General features: G+C 43.5%; 2 protein-coding genes across 3 annotated transcripts in view; both read right to left on the bottom strand.

Annotated features, from left to right (window-relative positions):
• Papola (poly(A) polymerase alpha) overlaps window positions 1-11,508 on the bottom strand; it is a 53,601-nt gene extending 42,093 nt beyond the window's left edge. For both annotated transcript variants that reach the window (XM_005343525.2, XM_013345859.2), the window contains exon 1: window positions 11,298-11,508. In XM_005343525.2, coding sequence (XP_005343582.1) covers window positions 11,298-11,305 — 8 coding nt within the window. In that variant the 5' untranslated portion in view covers window positions 11,306-11,508. The remainder of the gene's footprint in view (window positions 1-11,297) is intronic.
• Window positions 11,509-13,800: 2,292 nt separating this feature from the next.
• Window positions 13,801-19,223, bottom strand: part of Ak7 (adenylate kinase 7) — a 69,045-nt gene continuing 63,622 nt past the window's right edge. Inside the window, exons 17-18 of the mRNA XM_005343524.3 lie at window positions 15,116-15,274; window positions 13,801-13,925 (exon numbers count right to left, since the gene is read on the bottom strand). Coding sequence (XP_005343581.1) covers window positions 13,887-13,925; window positions 15,116-15,274 — 198 coding nt within the window. The 3' untranslated portion in view covers window positions 13,801-13,886. The remainder of the gene's footprint in view (window positions 13,926-15,115; window positions 15,275-19,223) is intronic.

Raw genomic sequence — 19,223 nt, 5'->3', positions numbered from 1 at the left:
ACACTCTTTTTGACATAAGACACTCACTGGATGACACATGTAATGGGGCAAATAGCATACAAATCCAACTTAAAGGGAAAGAGCTGTAGTCACACTAAGTTTCTGACACTTTTAGAAAGTTATATACTTGATGAATATTATGCACTGAGTGCCAGGACACTTTTATGTTCAGACCTACTGAGCTCTGCTTTTGTCTTCTGATACTGACAGACAGATACAAGTGGTCCTGTTGCTGACCACTCAGCTGTATGCTGTGTCTTCTAATCACTGTGCCCTGACCTACTTATGTGTTGTGTCAGCTTCCATTCAGACTGCAGTCACCACTATTGAATAAATAAGAATGTGATTTTATCTCCTACATTAAGGAACTCCCCTCTGGTCTCTTCAACCTATTCTTCTCAGGTGTGCTGCTTGCTGGGCTGCAGTGTTCCTTCTAAAAGTCACACAAACACCAAGCATTTTCTTAAAGAAACTGAAGATTTTATTTTCCAAAATTATATAGAATCTATGATTAAGATATAGCTAATCTAACTGAATTCATGTCTTAAACATGACATGTGTTTACAACAGGAATGGTAGCAAACACATGTAACTCAAGAACTCAGGAGCAGAGGCAGGAGGATAATGAGCTGCAGACAGGCTGAGATAACTACTTAGTAAGATGCTGTCTCACCACCCTCCCCACCTCTAATACCTCAACCATACACACTTAACCACGACCCACACAACTAGACCAGTTTGTTATTCACTGCTGCACTGAGATTCTCCAAATACAGTCCTCCAGACTGTGCCAGGACTATACATTCAACCATAAATAATATTGCTTTGTTTCAGTTATGAAACAAGACTTTGTCATTTAACCCATGCTAAACTGCAACTTGTCACCCTCCTGCTACAGACTGGGAATGCTAGGACGAGAATGTGCTACCGTGCCCAGCTTTCCTAAATGGTTTTAACTTTAAGCTAGAAATTCAAGTATGGAGCTTTCATAAGTGTATGCTAAAATCATGTTTTAGTGACTTTAAAACACAGTCCATCTCCATCTATGTTGTTTCTTTGCTTTCTTCACCTTGGCTATCACCAGTCAGTTCAGTTTGGATTATTAGGAAAATATGAACCACCCACTTGTGCATTTTCCAGCCCTCATCATTACCACCCACCCCGCTTTTTTTTTTTTTATTTTTGTTTTTCGAGACGGGGTTGCTCTGTGTGGCCTTGGCTGTCCTAGAACTCACTCTGTAGACTAGGCTGGCCTCAAACTCAGAGAGAGACTGACAAGCCTCTGCCTCCTAGAACTAGGCATAAAAGCCACCACTGCCCAGTCTTCAGGTTTCTTATTATCAGACCTACAAAAGCTTGGAATGCTCTTGTCAAGTTCACTTTACAAGTGAACCAGGAGGCAGGTTCAAATTTTTATTTATTTATTTATTGGCTGTTTATTTTTCGTGACAGGATTTCTCTATGTAACAATGCTGGCTGTCCTGGAACTTGCTTTGTTGACCAGGCTGCCGTCCACCGCAGCGATCTGCCTGCCTCTTCATCTTGAGTGCTGGGATTAAAGGTGTGCACCACCACCGCCTGGCTTGGTTCAGATTTGTAAATTCACATAAAACTGTTCAATCTAGGGCCAGGCATGGTGGTGCACATCTGTAGTTTCAGAATTGAAGCAGAGGTAAATCAAGGTTATTCCTCCATTATATAGCAAGTTAAAAGACCAGCCTGAGCTACAAAAGCCCATGTCTCAAAAAAAAAAAAGCCAGGCGGTGGTGGCGCACGCCTTTAATCCCAGCACTCAGGAGGCAGAGGCAGGCGAATCTCTGGGAGTTTGAGGCCAGCCTGGTCTACAAGAGTTAGTTCCAGGACAGGCACCAAAGCTATAGAGAAATCCTGTCTCAAAAAACCAAAAAAAAGGAAAATTCAAAAATTTTGAGGGGGTAACATTTTGAAGGAAAAACTCCCTTATGTCCATATTAGTTTCCATGCTAAAATGATGCGGAGATAAATCATATGCAGGTGTTTTTATTTTAAAAAAAAATTTACTTTGATTCAAAATATAATCACCTAGCTACTTTGTTTCATATTCAAAAAGCATAGAACATCTGTTATACATACACATGTGTACACACAAGCAAGCACACACCTCATCTTATTCAAAAGCACATACAACTTATATCTGGTTACGTACACTTTCACATGTGTACATATAAGCACACACATATCATCTAATTCAAGTAAAACATGCATAGTAAGACAGGTAAAAATAGGGACTGGAGAGATGGCTCAGCAGGTAATATCTAATCCCAGCATTTCTATGGGAATGTGAGAGGTGAAGACCTTAGAACTGACCAGAAGAAGTACACTGGGCAGTGGCAAGAACATGACATTCTTCAGAATGAACACAGAAAGAAGGTTAAGTACTCTTAAAAGTTGTGATTTCTGGGCTGGAGAGATGGCTCAGTGGTTAAGAGCATTGCCTGCTCTTCTAAAGGTCCTGAGTTCAAATCCCGACAACCGCATGGTGGCTCACAACCATCTGTAATGAGGTCTGCTGCCCTCTTCTGGTTTGCAGACACACACAGACAGAATACTGTATACATAATAAATAAATAAATATTAAAAAAAGTTGTGATTTCTGTGCCATGGAGAAAGCACATGCACTGAGAACGGTGTATGTGTAGGTAGGTACGACTCTCTCACACAATTAAATAAAAACAAATACACATTCTAAACACTGTGGTACTTGTTTTCAGAGTCCAAAATGTTCCAAGGAGAAACACTGTTATTATATTTTAAATAGAAAACTCACATTTTCCCATTTAACACTAGAAATTAAACAGAGTAACAGGGCTGAGGATGTGAGTTGAGAGAACACTTGAACAGTATGAAAGACACACTGGAAAGAGGAAAGAAAAGCATGAGGAAGAGAGAAATCAAATACAGTACTAAAAGCAATTTAAGATGTCTTTTTGCAATTGTTGAGTCTTCTTGTTTTTTTTCAAGACAGGGTTTCCCTGTGTAGAGCTGTCTTGAAACTCAGAGATCTGCCTGCCTCTACCTCCCAAGTGCTGGGATTAAAGGTATACACTACCCAGCAACTGTTCAGTTTCTAACAAAACGAAGTATACCACTCAATTTAAACAAACTAGACCAAAACCCTAAGGATGAAGCTCTAGCTCATCTCACAGATATCGCCTGCACTGTGCAAAGCAGAGCCCCTCTTCTATGCCTGAAAACATCAGGCCACATCTACCACTTTTCCAGACATTATTCTACTTTGTTAGGCCTAGTAGCGAATGCCTCTGATCCCAATACTTTGAGTGCAGGCAGGAAGATCAACAGTAGCTCTGTGTAAGTTCAAGATCAGCCTGTCTATATAAAACTGTCCCCCAAACATAAAAGAACAAACTCTGCTTCATGTTCACCCTAATTAATGTACGTGGCCCCCAGCATGAAGCTCAGCCTTACCTTAGGCCACAGCAATGCAGCCAGCTGAGCATGGTGTGGAACCTGACACACAGAGCCAAAATAAAAGACTTTTTTTTAAAAAAAAACTATCTATCTATCTATCTATCTATCTATCTATCTATCTTTTTTTTTTCGAGACAGGGTTTCTCTGTAGCTTTGGAGCCTGTCCTGGAACTAGCTCTTTTAGACCAGACTGGCCTTGAACTCACAGAGATCCACCTGCTTAATCTGCTGCTGGGATTAAGGCAGCGTGTGGCACACTGCCTGGCCTTTCTCTTAATTTTTCTTAAGTATATATCACAGACAGAAAACTAACAAGAGTCGTGAATATGAAAATATATACTTTAATCCCAGCACTGAGGAGATTAGAGGCAGGAGGATAGTGGCAAGTTCAAAGCATGGTCTACACTACAAAGTTCCAGGTCAACAAAGGCTAGAGAAACATCTCAAAAAAGAAAGGGTGTAGGGGCCAGTTTAGTCTTTAGACAGGGTTTCTCTGTGAAATAGTACTGGCTGTCCTGAACTCACTCTGTAGACTAGGCTGGCCCAGAACTCACAGAGATCCAACTGCCTCCGGCTCTCTAGTGCTAGAACTTTAACTCTAGCCATCTATGAAGTTCAAAGTTCAGACAATGAAAGATATAGCCTCTCCAACATTTTTTTAAGACAAGGTAGACAAGTCTAACCTAAACTCCATCACGTTTTAAAACAACAAACTGGGCATAGAATTCTAGGCTTAGAATTCTAACAGTCTGGAGGCTGAGGCAGGAGAGTGGTCATGAGCTTGAAGTCTGGCTCTACTACAGAGAGAAGCTATCTCGGGGGATGGGGACATAGTACCTAAGCCTAGGGTGGCAAAACAAAACAACAACAACAAACATAAGATATGTTTAAATATCTTAAACATAAGATATGTTTAAAATATGGCCCCAAATTCTTATACAGATATACGACTGACAGGAACATCATGTACTCCAGTGCTATTCCAGAATGTGGGCATGCCTGACATCTACTCCATTCACTTTTAATTGTTTCTTTTGACTTTCCACATACTAAAATCTGACCCTTCTCATACAAGGAACATACAAGATTATCTGACTCTACTGGAGCCCTATATGCGACACCATAGGAAAGACTAGAAACCATTCATGGCCCGTCGGTGAAAGACTTTAGTAAATGTTTAGGAAATAACATGCCACATAACAGTAATTCACCTGGTGTGGTGGCACACACCTTTAATCCCAGCACTTGGGGACAGAGGTAAATGGATCTCTATTTAAGACCATCCAGGGCTACAAAGAGAAACTCTGTCTGGAAACCCTAATATATATTTGTGTGTAATATAAATGTATATATATTACACATATATGTATAAAATAATAGTAATTCATGGGGTAGCAAGGGAAAATGTTCACAATGTCAGGTGAAAAGGCTGTGCAATTATGATGCTGAGAACTCAGTCCACACAGTGAGTCAAAGCACTTCACATAAGCACCAATTATCTTTTCTACTGCAAATAAAGACAGAAAACAACTCCCTAAGTTCACTGAGTCTCCATGTACTCTACCCTATGGTACCTCCTTACATCTTTCACAATGTGTACCCTTATGTTTCAGAACATGATGGAATGTACCATAATTGTAGCTACTATAGATAATGAGAAGATTAAAAGAATAGAAGGGTAAAGAAAGTGACACAAAACTGTAATTCTGGGGGCTGGAGAGATGGCTCAGTGGTTAAGAGCACTCACTGCTCTTCCAGAGGTCCTGAGTTCAATTCCCAGCAACCACATGGTGGCTCACAACCATCTGTACTGAGATCTGGTGCCCTCTTCTGGTGCTCGGGCATACATGGAGGCAGAATGTTGTATACATAGTAAATAAATAAATCTTAAAAAAAATTATTTAAAAAAACTGTAATTCTGGTACTTAAGAGGCTGAGGCAGGAGGATCTGGAGCTGAGGGCCAACCTAGGCTACAGAGTAAGAAACTAAAGGTTACCTGCCACCAAGCCTGACATCCTGAGGAGTCTAAACCAACTCCCCAAACCCCTGGATCAACTCTCACAAATTGTCAACGAAAGCTATGTATCAGACACATGTGTGTGCAAACACATATAAAAATCTAATTTTAAAACTTTTTAATTGGGGGACTGGTGAGATGGCTCAACAGTTAAGATCACTGCCTACTCTTCTAGAGGTCCTGCGTTCAATTTCCAGCAACCACATGGTGGCTCTCAACCATCTATAATGGGATTTTATATGCCCTCTTTCAGCATTCAAGTGTACATACTTAAAAAAAAATCTTTAAAAAAAAGTTTTTAATTGGGCTAATATGGCTCAATGAGTAAAGGCACTTGCTTGCTGCCAAGCCTGACCAGATGAGTTCAGAACCACATGGTCTGAGAAAAACAACTCCCACAAGTTGTCCTTGTTCTCCCCCACACACACACACAAAAAAAAAAATGTAAAAATGTGAATTCTAGACCAGCCAGGGCTACAATGAGACCTGGTCTCAATCCCCTAAAAAAATAAATAAATAAATAAATAAAAAATGGAATACAGACCTAAACACCTAAACAAGAGAACTCTCAATAGAGGAATCTACAATGGCTGAAAGACACTTAAGGAAATGTTCAACATCCTTACTCATCAGAGAAATGCAAATCAAAACAACTCTGAGATTCCATCTTATACCTGTAAGAGTGGCCAAGATCAAAAACGCTGATGACAGCTTAAGCAGGAGAGGTTGTGGGGAAAAGGGAACACTTCTGCATTGCTGGTGGGAGTACAAGCTGGTACAACCCCTGTGGATGTCAGTGTGGCAATTTCTCTGAAAATTAGGAAACAACCTTCCTCAAAACCCAGTAATACCACTTTTGGGTATATATCCAACCAAAGGATGTTCAATCGTGCCACAAGGACATGTGCTCAACTATGTTCATAGCAGCTTTGTTTGTCATATCCAGAACCTGGAAGAAACCTAAATGCCCCTCAATCGAAGAATGGATAAAAAAAATGTGGTACATTTACATGATGGAGTATTACACAGCAGAAAAAATAACGACATCTTGGATTTTGCAGGAAAATTGATAGAGCAAGAAAACATTATTTTGAGTGAGGTAACCCAGACACAGAAAGACAATTATCACATGTACTCACTCATAGGTGGTTTTTAAACATAAAGCAAAGAAAGCCAACCTACAAACCACAATCCCAGAGAATTGACAACAATGAGAACACCAAGGAAGACTTATATAGATCTAATCTACATGGGAAGTAAAAAAGACAAGATCTCCTGAGTAAATTGGGAGCATAGGAACCTTGGCAGAGGGTTGAAGGGGGGAGGGTAGAGGCAGGAAGGGGAGCAGAGAAATGTAGAACTCAATAAATATCAATAAAAAAATAGCCGGGTAGTAGTGGTGCACGCCTTTAATCCCAGCAACTCTGTGAGTTGAGGCCAGCCTGGTCTGTAAGTGCTAGTTCCAGGGCAAGCTCCAAAACTACTGAGAAACCCTGTCTCGAAAAAAAACACAAATAAATAAATAAATAAATAAATATCATAATCAAAGTAACTAGGAGGAAGGGTTTATTTCTGCTTACAGTTTAGAGTCCATCATGAAGAAGTCATGACAGAGGCCGTGAGGGAACACTGCTTCCTAGTTTGCTCTTCACACCTTGCTTAGTTTGCCTTTCTTATATAATTGAGAACCACCTGCACAGATATGGTACCGCCCACAGCGGGCTGGGCCCTGGGCCCTCCCCTCCCTTATCAATCATTAAGCCAAGAAAATGCCCTACAGAGGTGCCTACAATCTGATTCATTTTCTCAGTTGAGGTTGTTTTCCCTGATCACTTCTGCTTACGTCAAAGAGAAAAAAAACCTAAACAGAACAGAAGCCGTTATCACCTTCATCACTGCCTTGAACATTATAACCCAATGTTGTACAATATTTTAAAAAGTTTAAAAAGCTGTTGTGGACATTAAAGATACAGAATTAAAGGCAAAAAGAAATGAGAAGTAGCTAAGCATCCTAATGGTCTTTTTCTGTTTTTTAAAGGAAAATAATGGTTTTCCTCTGCCCCCTCACCCCAAGACAGGGTTTCTCTGTAGCTTTGGGGCCTGTCCAGGAACTAGTTCTGGTAGACCAGGCTGGCCTTGAACTCACAGAGAGCCACCTGCTGGAATTAAAGGTGTGTGCCACCACGGGGGGGGGGGGGGGGGCGCCATGTTTTTCCCAGACAAGTTCTCTCACTGGCTTTGAACTTAAATCAACTAGGTTGCCTGTCCAGTGTGTGGGGGGGGGGGGGGGGGGGGAGCAAAATTTTAAAATACTTGTCTAGAGACAAATGAAGGCTAAATTTAGGTGTACTACTAACATAAAATTGACTTACCAAGTAATCAAGCCAGAAGACATTTTTGCCTCAAGTAAAAACGATGAAGGTGTTCATGGACTAGGAATCAAACATGTTCATTAACATGTTTAATAGAAAACAGGATTTCAAAAACCATAATCACTTACTGAGCAGCAAATAATTCTCTTACAACATTAACCTCCAATCTTGAAGCTGACTTCCCAGTCTCAGTCAAATACTACCTATACATACACCCACACACCGTGAAGATCTGAGTTCAGATTCCTAGCTCCAAGTGTCTATAACCCGAGCCTTTGACGGGAAGGGAGAAAGTTCAGGTGGATCCCTGAACTCACTGGTCAACCAGAAGAGCTGAATCCGTGGTCTCCAGGTTCAGAAAGATCCATCTCAAAATGAAAATAGAAAGCAACAGAAGACATCTGATGACATCCCTGGCCTCCACAAGAACATGCACAGATGTGTGCACCTTCATCCACACATACATGTGTCCTCCAATTAGAAAATTATTTTTCCAAAGATTTATTATTAGAATACTTTTTCCTGTCCCTCTCTTCTTCCGTTAGCCTGCTCTTGTTTGTTAATACTGTCTTGTTATTAAATTGTGTGGTTTTTTTAGATACTTCAAATGCAGTGCACTAAAGTTGCAGACTTGAAAAAAAAAATCACTTTTTACCAAAAAACTGTTCTACATATTATGTCCATGACAGTACATCATACATGTGTGAAAATGTCACAATGAAACTATTTTGTAAAAACAATAACAAAAAAATCTTACAACATATGCTAGTAATAAACTGCTCTCTGCTGTTTGAGACAGGGCCTTATTATGTAGCTTAAGCTCGACTCAGACCTCTCTCCTCCACTTCCAGTGCTGAGATTATAGGTATGCATCACCTGTACACTTCAAGAAGTGCATGCACCATGGGATTCCTAAGGCTCAAGGAGCATTCCTCATCACTGCCTTACACATGACTGCAAATACCAAGAGCAAAATCAAGAGAAGCTTTCAACTCTGTTAAAAGGCCCTCAGTGATTGATGGCCCACAACCATCCTGCACCAGGAGACCACACTAAGTCACAGCCACATTGTGTCCACCAGCTGGACCCAGCTCTACCTTTGATCAGGCAAGTCCTCCCATTCTCTTCTAGTAAATGCCCTCATAAACATACAAGGGAACTACTGTCTTCTCCAAGTCTCACTAAATAGTTCCAACAACTTCAGCAACATTCTGGGTGTGGCGTGGATGCTAACACTGATGCTGGTACAAATGATTTGGCCATTAGCGTAAGGCAAGAATAAAATGTATGATACATACTTTTCATTAATGCAGTTCCTATTTATTTATTTATTTTGGTTTTCAAAGAGAGGGTTTCTCTGTGTAGCCCTGGCTGTCCTGGTCACTCTGTAGACCAGGCCAGACTTGAACTCAGAGATTCTGTTCTGTCTAGGTTTAAAGGCATATGCCATCACCTCCTGACTAACATAGTGGTTCTTGAACCAACAAATTATGTACTTTAAAGTACATCTGAAAAAGTCTGGAGGCCATCTGTGTTGTTGCCACTTCGAGGAAATCACTGGGGTAAGGCTGCCGACATCTACTAAGCTGAGGTCAGAGGCACTACTAAAGAAAGACCCTAGAAGACACAGGAAGACCTCCCTGAAAGGAATTATGTGGCTTAATGTCAACAGCATTAGGTGAGAAACTTTCTTAATGGACTTCCAGAACTTTCAAGTGTTTTTTAAAAGTGTCTTTGTTTTCTCCATAATTTTTCAAAGTATCACCACTACAGCAGCATTTTTCAAATTGTTTGTAATTATACTCAAAATTTAGACAAAACATGCACCTGTGAGTGCAATGATTCAATCCACTCTGACCCCGACCTTTCTCCTGAGATGTCTACACTTCAATCCCAATTTACATGCCCAAATTTAACAGGCACAGCAAAACCACACTGTATGTCGAACACAAAATATCTAGGAAATCACAACTCAGTACATCAAAGGCACCAAATTAATGTCAAGTGACACCAGAAGACAAGAAGCAAGGCAAGCCTTCCATGGAGAAATGAGGTTAGCAGTGTCAGAGGCTCTCAGAAAGCAAAGTAATGAGAAGGAAGGCCTGGCCTTCTCAACTAGGCAGTCTTCCGTTGCCCTGTATTAGTAAGAGTACCAGTACTCTCTGGGTTAAGATAGGACAGCTTGTGAGAAATTGGCTGTAGAGTTCAAATCCCATGAAACAAACCTTCATTTTATACATTTGAAATAAATCACAAAGATTAAAGCGCTTAGAGCCTGGAACTGGAAGTTTCTGTAACTCTGAAGTGCCCCTGCTCATCTTCTCAAGCGCGCTGAGACGGAAATGCAGACTCTCCTTCCTATCTGCACCCCCACACATAAATTACTTAACGTTATTTCTAATCTGAAGTCTTTCCCTTTAGGATGTGCGTCCATCTTTTTTACTACTGATGTATCAGGAGCAGTCAACAGGAGTTAAGACAAGGTTACCACGTGACAACACTCCCAACCATTCACATTTATTTGAATCCCAGTGAAAAAAACACCAAAGTTTATAGACTCGTGCTTTACCCTCGCCCCGTGCAGAATGACTCAACGGGAACTTCGCGGCTTTTACATCGATATAGTAGCTAGTAAGCCTAACAAATGTTATCCTTACAGAAATAAAATACATCCAAAGGGTCTCTCAACAAAACATCAGGGTCTCTCAACAAAAACGAAGAGGCCAAAAGATCCATTTTTAAAGTATGAAGTACAATCCGAGGGATCCCATATTGATGCTGTGTCAAAATTAACTGCCTCTCCTGTTATGAAAGAAAAGTAGTCGCACAAACTAAGCCTTCACACGGAAGCAGAATACACTCTCTTATCTACTTCTAGATTCCAACAATGGGATGGCCAATCTCTTAGGAGAAAAAAAGGGAGAGAAAGAAAATTAAGAGAAGAACAATCAAGGTAAAGTCTGTAAAGTAGACCTACTGGGATTAGAAGGCCTGGGTGAATTCGCTCAAAGCCTACACTCGGAATCACAACGTGAGTGACCCGCGGACCGGAGGGATCAGGAAGTGCGCCCAAGCTGGGTCGCCCAGTCAAAACAAAGCCGGGAAGGCGCCGCCCGCAGCCCGGCATTCGGCAGCGATCCCCGGCCCACCAGCGCGGCCGGCACCCCGATCCCCGCTCCTCACCCGCTCCATGGGGGGAAACGGAAGTGTGGGACTCGGGGGCAGGACGGCGCCATGGTGAAAAAAGAGACAGGAAGGGACCGGGGTGACTCGGACCGGCAGTCCGCACCGGGGGCCGTTCTGTTCCTGGGTCTTAGGGAGAGACCCTCGTCCAAGAAGCCGGAAGCGGCGGCCCAGGCCGCCCGTGCGCCTCCCCTCCCCCTTCGCCGCCCCCGGGGCCCGGCCGGCGTGCGCCTCACTCAGCACGCCAATCACTTACAACGGCATCGTCTCCGGCGCCGGCACCGCCCAGTCACTTCCCCCCCGCGACCGCCGCCGCCGTCCTGGGCATGATCCACCGAGGCGGGAGGGACGGTGGCCTGCCTCAGCCCCAGGGCCAACCCAGTCCCGCACCCGCGCCCCGCCGCTTTAAGCGCTTCTCCTCCTTCCCCTTCGTCCTAACATGGCGCCCGAGCGCTACCACAGCAACGTTCTAGAACCGCTGACGCCGCCACGCACACGGAGCGCGCGCCTGCGTACTCGCCTTGCGAAGAAGCATGGCCTCACGGGAAATGTAGTTCTTAAGGTGGCCTAGACCTGTCCTCGGTGATCTCACGCTGTTGTGGTGGTGCGTGGGATTGGTGCGGGAGGCTCCGAGCGACATGCAATAGTTTCTTAGCGCGGTGACGCTGTCGTGGCAGATAAGGGTGCCGCAGCCGGGACAGCAATGAGAAGGGGGCGCGGTCCAAGCAGGCGCCGGGGATGCTTGGGACTGGGCTGTTGGTTGCTAGCTGCTGCCTCGCCGCTTCGTGGGAGCATTGCCTACTGGACAGCGTTGCGAGGACTAAAATGCGACTGTGCCCAGCATAGAGCCTGGCCCATAAGTGTGACAGTGGGTCCCCTTTCTTAGCGACGGCCCTTGTGTCTGGGTTGCCCAGCAATGTGTTTCTGATGCCAAACGAACAAATATGCAGGGCTGGGGATTCTAGACCACGGGATTAGTTAGATAAAGTTGACAGTAACCATTAGAATTTTGGTGGGTCTAGTTTTGGGTTTGTTTGTTTGTTTACTCGTTATCTTTTTTTATGTTTTTGGTTTTTTTGTTTTTTGTTTTTTTGCTTTTGTTTTTCGAGACTGGGTTTCTCTGTGGTTTTGGAGCCTGTCCTGGAACTAGCTCTGGTAGACTAGGCTGGCCTCGAGTTCACAGAGATCCGCCTGCCTCTGCCTCCTGAGTGCTGGGATTAAAGGCGCGCAACACCACCTCCCGGCTTTTGTTTTTTAGTAAGAGAAGGTCCCATATAAACTAACTGGCCCTTCCGCTTCCACCTCCTGCGTGCTGGGGATTACAAGTGTGCTGTAACACCCACAGCTTTTATGTGATAAATTGGCATATACTTCTAGGTGCAGATATGTCCCTTGTCTCCCCGTTTAAGAAAAATTAGCCACGGTGGTACACACCTTTAATCCCAGTGTTTAGAAGGCTGAGGCTGGCAGATCTCTGTGAGTTCAAGGTCAGCCTGGTCTACAAAGTGAGCTCCAGGACAGCCTGGGCTGTAACTCAGAGAAACCCTGTCTCAAAAAAAAAAAAAAAGTTAATCCAGTTGCGTGGGTAGTTCAAGGTCCTGATTATAGGACTACCCCGGGAAGGAGGACCTGTCCCTTATAAAGTGGGTTCATCTTAAAATAACCGTATTTTTCCTTCCTAAAATCTCTACCTCCCCCCCCCCTCCGGCACGCTCCTTATGAGCGGACTCTAACATGGGATTGGGTAGAGTATTCGCACCATTGTGAGTCATATTAGCAATGCCCAACTAGTCCTTTTTCGTCTGTCTTTCTTTCCAGGCAAAGCTTAAAACTTAAGGATGAAGCTTTTGAGGTCCTTGGTACGTAGGGTTTCCTTATTCCTTCCCCAGAACTTCTTCCCCACCACATGTCTATCTACTTCCAGCCAGCTGACCTCCTTGCAGGCCTATCTCAAATGGCAGGGCTTTCCCCCTTCTCCTGGCAGCTGTGAGATTTACAGCTTGCCTGCCTTGGAGATTTTCTTTTTAAACTCTATCCTTGAGCTTCCATTTGAGCTTTTTCTTAAAGTCTTTTATCAATGAGACTAAGAACCCCAAGAAGGTCCCCCCATATCCTGATAGCCTATGGCAACTCCCCAAAGATTTCCACTCATTTCTTTCTTGCCTTTTTATTAATAATTGGCTGAGAAAACTAACCCTATCCTGCACCTTTAGATGCCATCACTAGGGATGGAACTCAGGTTTTGGGGTTGGTTGGTTTGGTTTGGTTTTTCGAGACAGGGTTTCTTTGTGTAGCCCTGGCTGTCCTGGAACTCACTTTGTAGACCAGACTGGTCTCAACTTCATAGAGATCCTACTGCCTCTTCTCCTGAGTGCTGGGATTAGAGGTGTACCCCACCAGTGTTTTGTGTGTGTTAATCAAGCACTCTACCACGTGAGCAAGATCTGAAGCTGGTTGGGCGGTAGTAGCACACGCCTTTAATCCCAGCACTTGGGAGGTAGAGGCAAGCGGATTGCTGTGAGTTTGAGGCCAGCCTGGTCTACAAAGTGAGTCCCAGGACAACCAGGGTTGTTATACAGAGAGACCCTGCCTCAAAAGAAAAAAAAAGGAACATATTAAAACATTAATCCCTGGGTTACATATGTATGCCTTATCTGTTAAATTTCAAATAGTATTTCAATGAAGCATTGCTCATTCATTGTAATGTAGCTTTTTAATGATTCTACTTTAGGATTCCCCATAACCCCTCACCCCCCAAGCCCCTGGAAAAGTGCTTTTTTCAAATTACAAGTTTAACTTGAGCTCTTCTTTTGAAGCCCCATGGCCCAGCACTGATGATGAATAGTTACTGATTGTCAGGATTGTTCTTGAAGAGATATTCTGCCTGCAACAGAGAAGAAACGATTGATTTTTCATGTTTCAAGTCTTGCGGGGGGGGGGGTCTGCATGCCCACCGAGATACAGGTATCCATGTGGCAATCAGAAGACAACCTCGGGTATCAGTTCTAACCTTCCACAAATTGCTTGAGACAGGCCCTCTGCGTTCATCAGACTAGCTGGGCTGTGGGCTTCTGGGGGACTCTCCTGTCTCTGCCTCTCATCTCACCACAGGAGTACGGATTGCCAACACAGGCCATAGCACCCAGCTTTATCTAGTTTCTGGGCGTCTGAACTCAAGTCCTCATACTTTGAGCAGCAAGTGCTCTACACAATAAGTCATTTTCCCAGGCAGAAGTTAACAAATTACAAGGCATGTATTGCCACATGTTTGTGCTATCAGTGTTTACGAGTTTAAGGTATATAAATTCCTTCCTTCCCAATAGGAGATTAAAGAACTTATATAACAATAGATAAAAGAACATGGATGGGACAATGGCATAGGAACCCTCACTCCTAGCAGAAAAGCTATTGACAGGTGATACTGCTAAAGGAGGGGGAGTCAGTTTTCTTTAGGGACATAGTCCATGGTGGGTTGCCCATGTCCCTAGGGAAACACTAATCAGACTCGGTGGTTTATTTAAAAAAAAAAAAGAAACAAACACAAAAGGCCATGAAATTGGAAAGGGGTGTGGGAGGATGTAGGATCTAGGAGGAACTTGACGCTAAGAGGAGAAAATAGGATCAGAATATGTTATGTGTATATGAAGTTCTCAATATACTTAAACTATATATTTATTTTTACAAAGGAATACTCAGAGGAGGAGAAAGAAGAAATCTTACCGTAAACCATGAATATATTAGAAGCGATTTCCTGAGCAATGAGATATGGATTCTCTCAAATTCACATAGATTTCTATTAAATTTCAGTCATGCTTCAATTTGATATTTTGAAAATTAAATCTTGGGGCTAGAGAGATGGCTCATCAGTTAAGAGCACTTGCTGCTCTTGCAGAGGACCTGGGTTTGATTCCCAGCACCCATAATCTCCTATAACTCCAGTTCCATGGAGTCTAATGCCCTCTTCGGGCCTCTGTAGGAACTACACACACGTAGCGTACATAGATACATGCAGGCAAAACAACCATATACATAAAATAGATAAACCTTTAAAATTTTGCTTTAAAGAAATCTTACCAGAAAATCCACGGGGTCCTCAGGTCTCACCTTGCAACACTCATTGAGCCCCTGCATGAGCGTGGGCATCACGTAGGTCATCAGGTAGTTTCTCAGGGGGATGGACTGCGCCTCCAGCAGCTCCCTCTCTTCTCTCTTCACTTCCTCTAGCCGTTTATTCTGAGGACATAGAGCACATGGGCATGGGGAGATGCAGAGTCAGAAGAGCAATGAGAGCATTTGACACTGCTGTCCCCACAGGACAGTAAGACTAGATCCTGCTGAACAATGTCACTCTGGCCTTTCCATCAGCAGAAAAGGATGTAATGGTGTACTGAGAAAGCCAACTATGTGCTATCCAACTTTCTTTCTTTATTGCTCTGTGTTTTTTATTCCTGTGCCCTTTAAAAACTTAGAAGAAGCCTTTTGTTGTTGTTCATGTACAAAGTATTGGGTTTTACTGGGGCATTTTGAAACATAATTTGTTTTTGTTTATCCTCTTTCCAAACCCTTCTCCTTCACCTCCTCACTGCTCATGTGCATTTGTGTATGTGCGTTCATGTGTGTGTGTGTGTGTGCGTGTGTGTGTGTGCGTGTGTGTGCGTGTGTTGACCGGAGGACAATCTCAGGAGTCATCATCAGGAATGCTGTCTACTGACTTTGAAGCAGGGACAGGATCTCATTGACCTGGGGCTCATCAGTTAGGGTAGACTGGCTGATTACCAAGGCCCAGAGATCCTCTTTCCTCTGCCTCCCCAGCACTGGTATTACACAAGCATGCCATTATGTCTGGTGTTTGATATCGGTTCTGTGTAGCAGCAGTAAAGAGACAAAGAGACGGCTTTCATACTGCCATCCTCAGGAGCAGGAGGAGTTCCCTTAATAAAAGATTTATTTTTTTTTATTTTTAGTTATGTGTATGTGTGTGTATGCCATATGAGTGCAGGTATCTAAAGAGACCAGAAGAGGACATTGGATCTCCTAGACCTGGAGTTATGGGTGGTGACCAGCTGCCTGTCCTGGATCCTAGGACCCAAACCGAGGTGGCCAGAAGAGCAGCAAGTAATGTTAACTACTCAGAAACCTCTCCAGCCCCAGTCCCTAATCTTTTAGGGACCTTGAATAAGGCCAAACCAGGAATTGTGGCTTTGACACAGAAAAGAATGTCAGGCTCAGCCAGTTCTTGGGGGAGGTTTTTGTTAATCAAAGATATCAAGAATCAAACAAGGGAGTCACAGAGAACCAGAGATTTCAGAAAGAAGGGCATGGCCAAGTGTGGGTGTGTGCTTCCCAAGGGAACGTGGAGGAGTAAGGCATACCCAGGCAACATCCTACAGATTCTTCAAAGAGGAGTCACAGGAGTGTTAGTAGCAATTGTCAGAGCCCATCACCAACATTTTAGTAGCTCTTGAGTTATATCTCAAAAGGTTGCTAAGAAACTGTTTTTGTCTCTTCTTTTTTTGATAGGTGAATTTATAGGGTGGCTCCAGAGGCCATGAGGACTGCACGAGGAACACACATCCTTTCCTTTCCTTGGTCCTAGAAAAGTTTAGATTCATAGCAGGGAAAGGAGACCGGCCTGAAGCAGTTGTTAACTGTGCGGGGCTTTGTTTATTTGCTGGTGAAAGCCAGACTTTGTAGTGAGCAGCTCCTCTCCTGTCTCATTTCTCCAAGGCTTTCCCTTGGAGCCCTTCTACTCTGCCTCGTGACAATGCAGTGCAGGACCCGGTGCTTCCCACACCACTGGCCAAGTAATCCCTGTCCTCCCGTCCCCTGCCCTGTCTCCCATCTTCTTATCCTTGTCTTTTTCTGCTCTTTATTTGTAGTGTTTTTGAAGCAGGGTCTCATGGAGCCGGGGCTGGGCTAAGATTTGCTCAGTGGGTGCCCCCTGCCTCTGCCTCACAGACGTTGGACTTGTACTCCACCGTGCCTGGAGTTCTCATTGTGCTCTTGAATTCTGTTTGCAAGTATTTTGTTGAGAGTTTTTGCATCTGTGTTCATCAAGGAAACTGCTGGGTTTTTTTTCTTCTTTGTGTCTTTATCTGGTTTTAGTATCACTGTAATAATGGCTTCACAGAATGTATTTGGTAGAGTTCCTTCCCATACTAGTTTGTGGATCAACTTGAGAAGTATTAGAGTCTTTCTGTTAAGTTTAGTAGGGGCTGACAAGATGGCTCAGTAAGTAAGGGTGCTTGTTACAAAAGCAAGAAGACAGTTCAGATCTCCCAGATTCCACATAAAACATCAGGCATGAGAGCTAGAGAGATGGCTCAGTGGTTAAGAGCACTGGCTACGTTCCCAGAGGGCCCAGTTATGATTCCCGGCACCCATATGGCAGCTTACAACTGCCTGTAACTCCATGTCAGGGGATCCAATGTCCTCAGTGAACACTTAGACATCCATGCAGACAAAATAACGATACACATAGTCACATGTGCTGTAACCCTAGAGCTAGGAGTAATGGGGTACAGAGAAAAGAGAGGCATTGGGTTAGCTGGCTACCAGCCTAACTTTAGGTTCAGTGAGAGACCTTGTCTCAAAGGAATAAAATGAAGAGTGATATACAGGACACCTTATAAACACTTCTGGTCTCTGCATGCTCACGCATGTACATAAAACACATACATATACAATCACAAAAATAGACACACACATGCAGACACACATATTCACAGAGAGAGACACACACAGAGACACAGACACACAGAGACACACACATACACATAGACACACAGATAAACAGATACACACACAGACACACACACAGAGACATAGACACAGAGAGAGACACACAATGCACACACGGAGACACACACACACACACACACACACACTTTGTGCACAATGGCTCGGTATGATTCAGGAGTGAATCCATCTGCTCCTGAGCTCTTTTTGTGGGAGAGTTTTAGTTATTGCTTCAATACCACCAGTTGTGGTTGAAATGTTTAAATTATTTATAGCTTCTTGATTTAATTTTAGTAGGTCAATTTTGGTAGGTCATATGAGTTTAGAAATTTATCCACTTATTCTAGGGTTTCCAGATTTTTGGAATATAAATTTTCAAAATATTCCTTCATGTGCATCCAGACTCCCCCGAAGTCTGTAGCTACAGCTCCTTTTTTATCTCAATGTTACTCATTTTGGTCTCTCTTTGTTAAGGGTTGTGGATCTTAATCTTTCCCAAGGACACTTTGTATTCCTGTGCATCCAGTGTTCTTTCACTAGGTCATTATTCTACCCATCTCTGTTTCTTGCCATCTGTAGATGTAGGCGTTGGTTTGGCTCTTTGTTTCTACAGTGCTCTGAGGCCCATCATTAGGATTTTTTTTTTTTTGGTTTTTCGAGACAGGGTTTCTCTGTGGCTTTAGAGCCTGTCCTAGAACTAGCTCTTGTACACCAGGCTGGTCTCGAACTCACAGAGATCCGCCTGCCTCTGCCTCCCGAGTGCTGGGATTAAAGGCGTGCGCCACCATCGCCCGGCCATTAGGATTTTTTGGACATAGGGTCTCACTGTGTAACCCCAGCTGTCCTGGACCCCACTATGTTGACCATGATGACCTTGAATTTATGGAAATTTGTCCTTCTGAATGCTGGGATTAAAGGCATGTGCCCTCATGCTTGGGTGTACAGTGTTTTAGTGTTTTCTTTTTCTTATTTGAGCACTTTTAGCTCTAACCTGTCCTCCTAGGACTGCCTGGCTGGTGTCCCAGGGGTTCAAGTAGGCTGTGCTCTCATCTTCGTTTGGCCTGAGGCATTTCTCAACTTCCTCCTTGAGTTCTTCAATGACTATTCATTCAAAATTGTGCTGTGCCCTCTCCACATATGTATGCGGTTTCTGAAGTTTCTCTTGTTTGTGTTTTCTAATCAGAACTCTACTGCAGTCTGACACAAGGAATTTTTTGAAAATTTTGCATTTGTTAAGGGCTACTGTGGGGCAGGCCATGTTAGAGAAAGTTCCACGTGCTGCTGAGGACAACGTGTGCTCCCTATCAGCCGGATGGAATAGTCTGTAGATACATGTTAGATCTGGCTGAGCGGTGTTAAAGCTTAGCAATGATGCTTTCTTGGTGAGTTTTTGTTTGGAAGACTTCTCTAAATATGAGACTGGGAGCCGGGTGATGGTGGCACA

This window comes from Microtus ochrogaster, chromosome 1, assembly GCF_000317375.1.
Source record: "Microtus ochrogaster isolate Prairie Vole_2 chromosome 1, MicOch1.0, whole genome shotgun sequence".
NCBI lineage: Eukaryota > Metazoa > Chordata > Mammalia > Rodentia > Cricetidae > Microtus > Microtus ochrogaster.
Note: the sequence above shows the minus strand (reverse complement) of the source record. Positions and strands in the feature narration are given on the sequence as shown.